Below are 13,564 nucleotides of genomic sequence, written 5' to 3' on the forward strand. Positions count from 1 at the left end.
ATATTATTATTTGGACGGTCACGGTACGCCAGGTTTTTGTGCGAGCACCGCTCGTTTGCGCTAGATAATATAGTCCTAAATTTTCCCGTGATTCCATGGCTCCATCTGCAATGGCTCGTATCGATATTATACTCTCGGTGTGTAATTATAGAAAAATGATATGCTGCAATACGTATATTATAATTATTATTATCGTTTTGTATTATGATATTGGCGCAAAAATATTACGACTATACCTACCTACGATCAGTGTTCGCGCATAAAAATATTTTTATTTATATGCAGTTTCAGTAGGCACGTTGCACACCGTACGAAAACAGCTGATGTCTTCACTCAGCACGAAACGCGCATGCAGCATATATAATATATGACAAAAATTAGACTATAATATGAAAATAATAAAGGTATTGAGTGATAACTTAGACATTGAGTGCCTAAGTCACTGTGTAGGTATGGCGGATAATAGGTGTAAAAAGAATTTAAATAATTGGTTAATTTAATATTGTTTGTGTTCTTCAACGAATTCTCTTTAATAATTTTGGCGATGTCCATTCTTCTTGTTCTCCAAGCAAATGGTCATAGCTGAAATTAAATAATGCTATCTATATGTATTTATTGATGAAAAAGATAGAAATTAATAAATATAGTAAATAATCATACCCATAAAAATAATTTAGGGCCATAATGCTGATTTTTACCTTTGCCTCTTTTTTTGTTGGTGCTGCAAAGTATAAATTAATACCAATAATAACTGATTATTTTATAAACATTTCATCTGAGTTTACATTATATGAAATATTTAAAGGAATGAAAAAAAGTATTAAAATATTAGTTGTTAATAGAATGTTATTAATTGTATGTTACAATATAAAAAAATTACCTCGTGCAACAAAAGCTTTTTTATGTACCGTATACTTACCGTATTAACGGTTTAATTTTGCCCTGGGCGCCAAATCTTAACGGCACAGCCTGGTTACATGCATTTATATCATTCACCAAAGTATCTATTTTATCTAACTAAAATTTAAAACTATGATACGGCACGCACGCTAAATGCGCTGCTGTCTCGTACAAATGAACTCGTTGGTGTTTGGTAAATAATAATCCTTTTATTTCTGTGTAAATATAATATTATATACAAAAATGAGGAATCGGGGACCGATGGCGTAGCGGTCTTCGAAACCTTGAACAAAACATGGGAACAACGTGTTTCAATATATAATAAATACTAGCTCGTGGTATGTACATAAATTGGGCGGGGAACGAGATCTGATCACGTCGGGGCCGCTTATGAAAGTTGCATCCGTTCCGTGAGTCTCATTCGGATAAGTGTGACCTAAACAATATAGAGGTTGTCCTGAAATGGACAATTTTGGTTCCACGGAGACTAGTCCTAATCGGCGTGGGGTATTCGTCGGTTGGCCATTGAGTCGACTTCAGGGTTGTGTGTCGTTGATGTGCAACTGGTTGACAACTGGCGTTCGTCGGGGTTGGGCATCAGAAACGATAACGTGCAGCAAGCCTGCATTTAAGTGGATCGGTCGTAAAGTGGCCGTTATACATGTCACTTGGTGACAATAATATAATAATATATAACAATCGAGGTATTCGCTTCAGGTATGCCGCTGGTGGCACCTGATCGTACTATTATGTTTTGAGTGTTTTGACAGTTGAGGGTTAGGATGAAAGCTGATTTAAGTTTTGTAGCTGCACCGTTATATATAATGCATTTATGGGGAATTCTGGTGCCGGTTGGTTGAGTTTATTAAGAGTGACGAGAGAATGTCGCACTTTTGCAGTGGTGCGGGTTACTTGATTGGTGCGTGCGTTTTTCCCTCATCAGCCTCATGTAACTTATTTCTTTACAAACCACCTTTGTCAGTCAAGTTTCCCTGACAAAAGTGTGAAATTAAATTGTCAACGTGTGGTTTCGTACACACTGTTGGTCTTGAAAAAGACCTTTTTACGCGGTCGTGTGTATGTGCGCCGTTATAACTTTCATTTTCGCAAAAATGTTTCAATACCCAGATGGCAAGCATATTTTTGGCGTCCTTTTTTGAAGAACCTACATAAAAAAAGCAACGATAAAAGTGATTAGTGATTATTGTTGTAACAATTTTAAATATCAATACTTTAATACTGTTATTAATCCAACTAATATTTGTCGTAAATAATCTTTTTTTTTTAATCTTAAATAGACATTTTTTTTTTTAGATTAAGATTATCTTGGCATTAATTCTTTGACAGAAAATCGTTTATATTATTATTGTACATATTAAAGTGATCAAATAAAAATCATACATCACATCTAAGTGAAACTTAAATTAAATATAATATTGAAATTAAATTATAGTTTATATTAAAATTGTCAATATCTACAATATAAAAATATTACTTTGTGCATCAATAGATTGACCATTGATGACACACCCCGCCATTATCACTGGCGGAGAGATCGCTATGACGCTGACTGTGTAGTTAATATATGGATAAATTTCATTTAATAAAAGAACTGGTCGGTACTTCAATTTGTATTCAAAGTGGTTCATCACCTAAAGTAAAAGGGTTTAAGTTATAATATTTACTATTATATCTAGTGTAATAATGAACATTAAACTGTATAATTTTATGAACATTAATGTTGCCAATACAAGCATATTTCGTAATATAAAATCAAACTCAACCAAAATATATTAAAAAATAAAAATATCTAAGTAATTGAAATGTTGTATGTGTGTAAGACGAAGGCAACAATTTTCCATGTGGCGTCTTCTTAACACATGAATGCTTAAGATTATCAATTTTTTTTAATAAAATGTCTTAAAATATTATCCAGTAATTATTAAATCTTAATCGTTCTAAAGGTTTAAGTCACAATATTTTATAAAATCTAATTGCGTATATATTTAAAAGAAATATTAATTAATTATATTCGTATTACTCTATCAGTCGTTATGAGGTTGCGGACGAAGTATGGAGTTAGTTGAGCAGCCGAAGTACTCTGTACGTTTACTAGATCTTGTTCGTTCTAAAAGTCTAAGTCACAATATTTTATAAAACCTAATTTCGTGTATAAATGTATTTAACTTCTACGTTTGTTAAAAAGAATTTATCTTTTCGATTATGCTGACATATTCGGCATAATTATGCGTACCTTTAAAAGTCCTCTTGCTTTTTTGTACAAAAATCGCCTGCTCATCCATACCAATCCTATACCGGCTATTATTGCTCCTAGTGCTATAAATGATTTTGTTTTCATCTTAAAATCCAGACAATTGAAGTTTTCAATAAGCAATAATAATTAACTCGTTCACTATATTTTGTGTATAACACTATAGGTACTATAGAAATAACGTAACGGTCCGTGCAGGCGTTAAATTGCCAAATGAATATTTTAATTGTTACGCAGATAATATATTTTTGGGTACCTAGTGATGTATTTATAAATATTATGCTGTTTATATTTTCATCTAAGTCAGATAACACGATATAATAAAAAAATACCAATGTTAATGAATCTATATTCAACCGATTTTAATAAGATTTTATGTTAAATGTGGTAGCTTTTGTTCGACTTAATGTATATAGGTCATTATTAATTCTTCGTCGGGTGGCCCTTTATTGTTTTTTTGAATACTTAATAATGGATATTGATATCGAAGGAAATTTACTGATGTCGCCTTGTTGAGTAATTTTTACATTTTTATAATTTTTATAAATTATTTTTTTTTATTTACACGAAATATATCCTCTTTGACATAGGCCATTGGGTGACAACATTTAAATTATATTGGGTTGTATTTACATTGAAAACTATATTATTTTGCAGTGTTCATATTTTATTTTGAAGTTCTGCCTAATAACTTAATTTATTATACCACTGTTATTAAATTGACTGCAATTCAAGTTCTGTTCTACACAATTTACTTAATCATATTAAATTTTTGCACATACCATGATTTTTTTTATCAAAATGTGCTCAGGTGTCTACTTCTGACATTTCAAATATTTCCATTAGATCAATTTTGATTTTAAACAGTTTCAATAGTATCAAAACCCATGACATTTTGAGAATTTTTAATAATAGTTAATTATTATATATTCGATTTGTAAGTGTTATTAGTAAAACTTCGTTAAATAAATGTATTTTGTTCTTTCTGAATTTTTTATCAAATCGCATACGTAGAAATATAGAATGTACCATTGCATCGTGCTGACTTTAATTTTATTTAGGTACCTCCACATATCCGTTTGGCGTTAATATTAAATTATTTATAAATTAATAATACCTATGTTATATTAGGTATACCGGGTGATTCTTTTATCATTGAACAATCATTATTTCAAAAATTACTAATGTTTTTGAAAATATTTTTTTACATAGTTTCAAGTTGTTCAAAAACCAACGTTTTTATTAAAAAATTTATTTTAAAATATTTTTTATCCTCATAATTTTTTACTTTTTTGAATGACAACATAGAGTTTTAATTTCATATTCCAAAGCAAAATATTTTTCCAAGTATTTTGATTCATAAAAATTGAATTTAGGACAAGTAGTTTACCCAGCAAAATGTTTGTCCACTACTCCGCTTGTCTAAACTTTAAATACTTATAACTCAAAAACTACTCGTCCTAAATTCGATTTGTATGAATCAAAATTGAAAATACTTAGAAAAATATTCTGCTTTAGGATATGAAATTAAAACTCTATATGTTGTCATTCAAAAAAGTAATACACTTAAAAAATTATAAGGATAAAAAATATTTTAAAATCATTTTTTTTTTAAAAAACGTTGCTTTTTGAACAACTTGAAATTATGTAAAATAATATTTTCTAAAACATCAATAATTTTTGAAATAATGAGTGTTCAATGATAAAAGAATCACCTGGTATAATACTTGTAGGATTTAAAACATTAATACAATTATAAACGTATATTTCGCCAGCCCCCCAAGTCTGATTTTTTAATTTTTTTTTTCTACCATACTGGTTGGGGGGGGGGGCTGGCAAAATGTACGTCAATTATAATATCTTTTACTGTACAATGAATCTAATATATTATTAAAATTATTGGATACTACCGTCTATCAATTACCAACACTACAATATCTACTTCTAGGCCTATGTCACTGAGGGTATATTTCGTTTAGTAAAAAAAAAAATAAAAAAATATCTACTTCTAAAATCAGTCTAATAATATGTTTATACCGAATTCGTTATTTCCTACTTAGTATATGTAGGTAATCGTAATAATGCAAGGTATACCTACACTCACAATTAGACTGGACTAGACATAATTTTTTTTTGATGTTTTAGGCGTATATTTAAAGTACTACGCTTAACTGACGCATATATTATATACACGACCACATGAGTTTTTGTGTCCGATTAAACAGATTTTAGAGCATCACGTTTGATCATACTTTGCCGATCCATCACATCATCGTATGAATTCGAACGCGAGTTCACTCTTTTTCAGTTTTTAAATTCTGTTGCTGTGTCTGTGCCTTCTGGTTTTACTTTTACGCTGAAATCTATCCTTACAGACGTTCCCTCTCCCACGAATCCGCCTCTATTTGTATACACACCAAGCGACCTACTCACGCAACCTTCTCGCGGTACTAATATAATAATGATATTATAATAATGTGGTTGTGCTCGTGAGTACCTATACATATGTGTATGTATCGAATGCCTACTTATACTATACCATAGATATTTCACTTTTTTTTTAACATTATTTATATTTGCCCCATCTTTTACATACATTATTATGATGTATTATAATAAACGTATACCTATACCTATAATAGACGCGCTTGAACAATAAGCTTCGTATGTGCGTAGAAATATAGAATAAACTAAAATGTTATACCTTCGTGAAAAAACTGACCTCCCTTCGATGATGATATACGTATTTGGTGAAATATTTTGTTTTTCGAAATTTTTACCACAAGAAAAACACCCGACAGTGTTAAGTATTATGATTTTTCATAATATCCAAAACACCGGTGTAAATATGTAATATACTTGTAGTATTTATAGCTCACAAAATTTAATACACCACATTTTGCATAAACATTATTAGGAATAACCACGTTTCATTAAATATTCATATTCAGCGTGCATTTTGTATACAAGAACAGTCATTGTGGATGTACACTCCTTTTCGAAATATTCTTTGGATGTTCGGGGTCGTATATTATACCCATACCTAAATTACTATATCCGGTACACCGTACACGAGTTTTATACCGTACACCGATGTGGTTTTTTACATATAGTATTTATTCATTTTATTTCGTAGACATGTGCACAAACCTCAATTTTAGCTTATAAAAGTAGAGGGTTCTACACCAAGACGAGTTCTAAATTATTATGTAGAATGTATATGGGTAGGTATCAATTAATTTTTTTTTCGCATTGTTTTACAACGTACCTACAATATAATATTAATGTATAATAATTTTTATTATAACGTTATATAAAAATTTATAATGAACGAGTGAACAACGTCTATTACTCAAATTATTGAATTCGTGCACTAAATCTTAATCAATTGTTGAAGTCATTCAATGTTCTGTAAGATATAGTGAGTAGTGTTAATAATGATTCAAACGATATTTGCTCGTGTGGTATAAAAATCTATTCAAAACCATTCAATACAATGATTATACAAAAATTTAAAATATTATAGGTACCTACATTGCATTATAACATTTATCAGCAATCCCAACATGGAATAATAATTTTACTGACAATATTTATATATATAACAATTTATTCTAGAAAAATTATATTTAGAAACAACAAATCAAATACTGGTCTCTGGGGGCACAACTTTTAAAGCCCCAATTATAAAATGTCAGGAGGTGACCACATACCAGGTACCTACCCCTCCTGCACACGCCTATATGGATATACAAAATTATGTAGGAGCTTAGAAATACTGGTGTAGGTATATAACTCATGCGCGTTTGTTCAAAATCATTCCTCGCTCCCCTTCGTCGCTTAACACTTGAATCTATACAGATGTTATATATATAATACGGTGCATTGCTGTCATCATCGATAACGCATAACATATACCTTGGACAGAGTTCGAAAAAGTCTCGTTGACGGTTAATTTGTGACACCACCGCCGCATATACAACCGCATTAACAACCACACACACACAAAAACAATATAATTATTATTAATTAATTATCGTTTATTATTTATCATATTTATTGATCATGTGATATCAATCATCAGTTATACGAGTAGGTATTTATTATTATGTGCTCATTGCATGGTGAATATTATTTGTGATCTCTGCGATGGCGTTGTTGATTGTTCTTACGACACGTATACAACCTATATATTATATTATTTATTCGACAACGCCAAACGTTGCTTCTTCACGGTTAGCCTCCACCATTATAGGTATATAGGCATTATAATATACGTAGTAGAAAATCTGCGTAGTCCATTTCAAGTGACCGTTCCCACGATCGCGCCTATTATTGTTTTCTCCGCACAAGCGAATCTATATTTTTCCCGTTATACTCATACAAGTCATACATCATTACGTTTATTAGTATCGTTATTATATAATATTAAACCACCGCGTAGGCGTATCCGACAATTATTTTTATCGAGTTTTGTTTTACGTTTTTTATGCGTGTATATGATGTATACATGCTAGCCCATCGCATATCAATTCCAAGCGTGTTGTTTTGTCGTCACCAATACATTATTATAATAGTATAATGTTGTCTACGGTTTAACTTTGAACGGGGCAAAAAAAAAAAATTGGTCATTACTCTGCAATGCTGCAACACACACCACATGATATTATGTATAGAAATCACTATTGTTATACGCCCACTGTAATATTATTATGATCACGACATTTTTATTTATTTAATTTTTGAAGTTTTTATATTTTGATTTTACTTTCGTTGTCAACAAGCGTTCTTGTCGTACTATTTGTTTATTTATTACTAAAGCGGATAATCAAATCGACTTAACCCGAAGACGGTTGGGTTAGGTTTGAGGTATAACCGGTACCTACTCCAGTTGTTTCCGGTGCTCGGTAGTCACAGCGGCCTGCGCTGCAGCGAACGAAAACAGTTTTACACTACACCCACGGTCGCGGTATGCATGCGTTTTCTTCCGCGTTCAATTTGTTTCGATAAATTTTACCCTACGCACGACACAATGTTGTGTAAAGCTAATAATATTAGCTAACCCTAAGGGTATAGTCGGCTTATGGCCAGTCATACCGACTAGATGTACGCGCGGCGTCGAACAGCCTGCTATTTAAGTATTGAACCGGATGACGATGATAGTAATAATAATAATAATAATAATAATAATAATAATAATAATAATAACAATAATATGTGCATAGAAACAATATGTAGGTCGAAAAAAAAAAAAGTAAACTGATTAGCGTTTAACGCAATTGAAAATTGGCGTTTGACGCGTCCATCGCGGGCGGGGGTGGGTGCGAGATCTCTTCCGCGGTCTAGAAGTGGCGCGCGGAACGCGGAGGGTGGGGCGGCTATTTGTCGCGTGGACGTGCGTGCGCGCGACAGAGAGGAGACAAGACTACGCCCGTGTCCGAGTGAGAACGACGCCGCCGCCACCGGCCCAACGCGTCGCCGTCGTCGTCGTCGGTCGTCGCAGCCGTCTCGGTCGGAGGGGTATTGACTCCTGCCGCCGCCGCCGCCGCGCGCACATTGTCTTCACCGACCGTCATATACGTAACGTCCGGGCGCGCATGCACGACGGATCCCCTTCCGCCCGCCCGCCGCCACCGTTGCCAAATAGAAATTTCACTGCCACTCCGCACTCGTAGAAAAAAACGATATCGTACGGCTTTCTCTCGGGTCATCGTCGCCGCCGCCGTGGCGATTCACACTCGCGTATAATATTGTACCGCGGTCGTGGTATGATATATTATAATATTGCAGTAACACGTCCTGATAATAAATATTATTTATAACATGCAATAGGTACCTAAAATACATAAAACACTATATTATCTTATTGTATTGTGTTTAACAAAACACCTGCAGCGCGTTATGCGCTTGTTGTGCGTATTATCATAAATAGTATTATAATATACGAGAAGAGATTTATCATGTTTTTATATTCGGATTGATGAAAGATCCGTTTTAAGTGTGAAACTGACAATATTATCGTCCAAATATTGACATTTCTAGAAAACATAATATACATAAGGTCTTCCAACGGTTATCGGAGTGGATATTAAAAACTATGCCGTGTAAAGCCGCTCCAGAGATCGAATCCAACGAAATCGTGCCAATCGGAAATCGACCAGTTGTTATATTATGTTATTTATATAATACGCTATATAGGCGATACTGCCGGCCGAACAAACCAAAACCTGTAGACCTTTTGCCAACAGCGTATAAATGAAAATATAATTAAAAAAGTTATATTTAAAAAATTAATATATTTAACGTCTGTATTGTATATCTATATAGCTTTCCATACTATCTATATGCTTTGTGGTTTTAGTTGTTGTAAAGGGAGAGAGGACGCAGCGAGACTCAGTCCCCGAGTCCCCCTATCGGCTATCTCTGTTTGAGCTTATAATAAGGTGTACCTTTTTTAACTCATTCTTCAATCTTTAAACTGTACGTTGCAGGTATGCTTTATCAAAATTCCTTTCTCCGTGAAATTAAATTATTTATTTGAAAAAAATGTATCGTTTTATATTTTTCAATATTTAAAGGTACCTATATACATTTATTTTATTCAAATAAAAATGTGTTGATTAAAGTTATCGGCTTGATGAGCCTCGTAACTTATTAATTATTTTATATTCAAATTTATACGTAATGATTTAAATGTTCCTTTTGGCGTTCTTTTGCTATATTTAACTTGATTAATTTATTGTATTCCAGTACTAAAACACTTTTTTGTAAGATTAAGTCCTACAAGAATAAAAAAAAATATAATAACTATAATATTTGTGTCCATTAAATTAAATTTAATACACAAAGTCGCATTATGATTCTTTATAATATGGATATTTTTGCTATCTATTAACAAAAGTTATTTATATTTCGGGCTTATGTTTTTGGTTCAACAGATTAATTCGTTGTTGTACGGGAAAACATTATACGACAAAACGTTCAAAATAAAATATGAATCATAGTAGCTACCCCTCGCCATTTTGTGCCACTTTAACCCCTGTTTATGTGAGTTGGTAATATCCACTGGGTATGTATATATATATATTGTATACTATAACATTAGGGCTTGGTATTTTTTGAATCCAGTCGTCACAAAACGGAGAAAAAAAATGAAAGAATTCTGTGAGTGGAGGACAATTTTGATATATTATTTTGGCCTGACCTACAGAAAATGTCTAGATTTGCCAGTGGTTATTAATTATGTTAACGGTTAGTAAGCGCAAAATGCATGCGCCATAATAATAATGTAGTTTTATAACGACCGACGACGTTCGTGTAATGCCGAAAACGATCTCCTATAGGTCGTTGCTTCGAACCGCGGCGAGTGCGTATACACTTACGGACAGAAAAAACATCGAAATCGAAAGTGCGTGAAATAATAATAAATAATATCCTGCAACAATAATATCGTAGCATGGACAGTATAGATAGTATTCATGCACACACATACAACGACGATATCGACTGGTCGTATTTACGATATTATTTTATTGTTGTATAGGTACTGCAGTCAAGAGTGGTTCCGACAGCTCAACGGACCACCGCTTTATGTTCCGATTGAATAATGTCTTGAACACAAGAATGGTAAATGATGATGGTAAATACATCAATATCCCTGCAACGAAAAATTAGAACGACAATATTTCAACGAGCAGTTTCACCGCGACGACTCGTTTCATTTTACTCGAGTCGTACACTGCAAAACACGCGATAATATAATTGCAGCGTTTATGTTATTGTGTATTTGTGACAGTCGTCGTAAGACTATTATTTACTCGGTGTAATAATATGCGTCGTTGGACATGAATAAAAACGACAGTGCGATGGATCATAACCGTTTACGTAGGTATACACCGTCGTCCACGACGAGACCAAGATGTAGACGACTTTTGACGGGTATCGAACCAGTTTTTAAAAATCTCTATACATTTCGATCGCCGCCGAGCAGACGTGTATAAATATTATTATGATACACGTACATCACACGTGTTTACCGTTATGAGAAGAAGAAAAAAATCGTTGCCCGTAATATGGTTTCGATTTACGTATTATACATACCATATATAATAATAATATGATTTACGCCAATTATTGGTATCACGGCAACACGTGGCTCGGTTGATATATACGCTTTATAGTTCGCTTCCTTTATTACCGTCACACCATTGCTATATGTATCAGTATGATATAGGTGTTGGTGTGTATACAGTTAACTATGTTCCAATAGTATCATTACAGCCTTTGTCTGGTAAACGTCAAGCGTATAAAATATTATATTATATATTATGTTATGGGCAAAGAGCCCCGCGCCGCCGGCTGCTCGGCGGTGGGTGGGCGTGTGTGTGTGTTTGCGACGAATAAGAGTCTGTCGAATGCGGCAGGAAAAAAAAACACGATTATTTCCGATACATTTGTTCGCGGGTGGAATGGAAAAGTGGCTGTGAAAAACGATACGGATATGCCGCCGACCATTAATTCCGAAGGAAAAATAAAATCCTTTTAGTGCGGCGCGATACCGGTTATAACGCACTATTTCACCGGTGCAACCACACGTATAGGGTCAAACACTCACGAGTCCCAACCGAAATCGTGCATTGACATTTTTACCATCTCTACCGTTTCGAATCGGGCGGATTCACTGAGGGGCGCAGATTATAATTCAAGTGGAGGTACAATAATTGTTCTCAAACTCACAAGATGTCTATTATTATACGCCGCGCGCACACACCCACCGCATATACTATTTACCCCTATATTAAAAGGTCGTTGACTACAACGTGTGCACTTTTTACCACCACCTACTGACGAGTTTTCTCTCACCGTTTCGGATCTATGGGGGAAAAAAAATGTTTGTACAAAATATAAAATACGATCGTATTCGTCGTAATATCGCTCTGCATGGGCGCGATGCAGCAGACGTTGTCGATCGATGATATTTGAAGAATGCGTCGTCGTCGTTACGAGATTTCTCGAATAAATATATACATGATTCGTTGCGGGGGTAAGCAAAAAAAAAAAAAAATCCGTAACTCGTCGATCACAACGACGTGGGGTGGTAGGCACTAGGCAGTAGGGACACGTTTAAGCGAAACCGTTACGTGTGTAAAACCGAAACCGACGACGAAGACGACGACACTATAATATTATAATAATATGATGGGACAACAACGACAATAATGATAATTAATGTCATCGGGTCCGCCGATGGTGGCAGTAATGGTTGTCATTTATTACATATATTATATTATTATTTATTATTTATTATTATTATTACATAGCCATAGTGAAACCGGTATTGTATTGGTGTTCGGCCGCGCGAGCGCTCCATCATTGTCTATCGCTGTCACACTCGCACTACACGTCATCATCTTTCTCTTCTTCTGCAGCCCACCGCTGGCTCAGTCGGGTCACAATAATAATATTATATACATTTCTCGTTCTCGTCTCCGCGATATTGTCACACACAATGGACACGGTGTGTCAGTGTGTATGGGTACAATATATATTATTTATATATATACATTGTATTATATGTACAACGAGTATACGCGACCGTCGTGTGGCCTTCTGCAACACATCATCATGACGACGTATCCGGACCTTGTCTGTCCGCCGCCGCCGTCTCTCTCGCACGCGGCCTCCGCCTGTGCCCGTCGGTCCTCGGCTCGAAGCAGCTGCAGACAAACCGTCTACCGAGTACCGTCCGGCCGCCACAGTGGTGTATACCTGCAGCGGCAGCCACCGCCTTCTGCTACCACCCTCGCACGGTTCTCGGACACTTATTATTATTATTATTATGTGTGTAAGGTCCATGTGTATATAATATACCGAGATATGCCCGCGACCTCTTGTCAACGAAGAAGATCGAATTTTTCCACACAATGCGAATAATACGATATAATAGGTTATATAAGGCATGTCCTGCAACGTGTCCGCAGGCTGCTGCAGTGGCGTAAATTCGTCGATATTTTTCGTTCGTTCGCCTCAGCCCCGCATCGACCCTCATCGGCTCCAGCAGTGAGCACTTCGCGAAGAATTACGACACGTATTTCCAATAAACATAATAACTATAATACAACATATATGTATAGTAAGACCGTAGCGTTTAGTTTGCGGTGATGTTTGTAGCTCTCGTTTATCTCGCTACGGATTCATAAAATTAATCACAACGATAATAAATAAAGTAACGTAATACTTAATATATATTTTATCGGTACTTTTTCTGGAGCAAGAGCCAAAAAAACACTATAAACAAAAATTTTATTTTGCAAAGATTATATTACGTAGTGGTTTGGCGTAAGCTGTGGAATGGCTGTTATTTCTGGCATTAAAAATTAGAAGAAAATATTT

The 13,564-nt window shown here is 34.5% G+C and overlaps 1 protein-coding gene across 1 annotated transcript in view; it reads right to left on the reverse strand.

Annotated features, from left to right (window-relative positions):
- Positions 1-1,121: 1,121 nt before the first annotated feature.
- The window catches only part of LOC149055674 (uncharacterized), a 43,983-nt gene continuing 31,540 nt past the window's right edge, over positions 1,122-13,564 (reverse strand). Inside the window, exons 2-3 of the mRNA XM_089227646.1 lie at positions 2,396-2,552; positions 1,122-2,065 (exon numbers count right to left, since the gene is read on the reverse strand). Coding sequence (XP_089083772.1) covers positions 1,863-2,065; positions 2,396-2,549 — 357 coding nt within the window. The 5' untranslated portion in view covers positions 2,550-2,552 and the 3' untranslated portion in view covers positions 1,122-1,862. The remainder of the gene's footprint in view (positions 2,066-2,395; positions 2,553-13,564) is intronic.

Source organism: Diuraphis noxia, unplaced genomic scaffold, assembly GCF_037042655.1.
Source record: "Diuraphis noxia isolate RWA-SAM2 unplaced genomic scaffold, SU_Dnox_SAM2 contig0004, whole genome shotgun sequence".
NCBI classification, from domain to species: Eukaryota; Metazoa; Arthropoda; class Insecta; order Hemiptera; family Aphididae; genus Diuraphis; species Diuraphis noxia.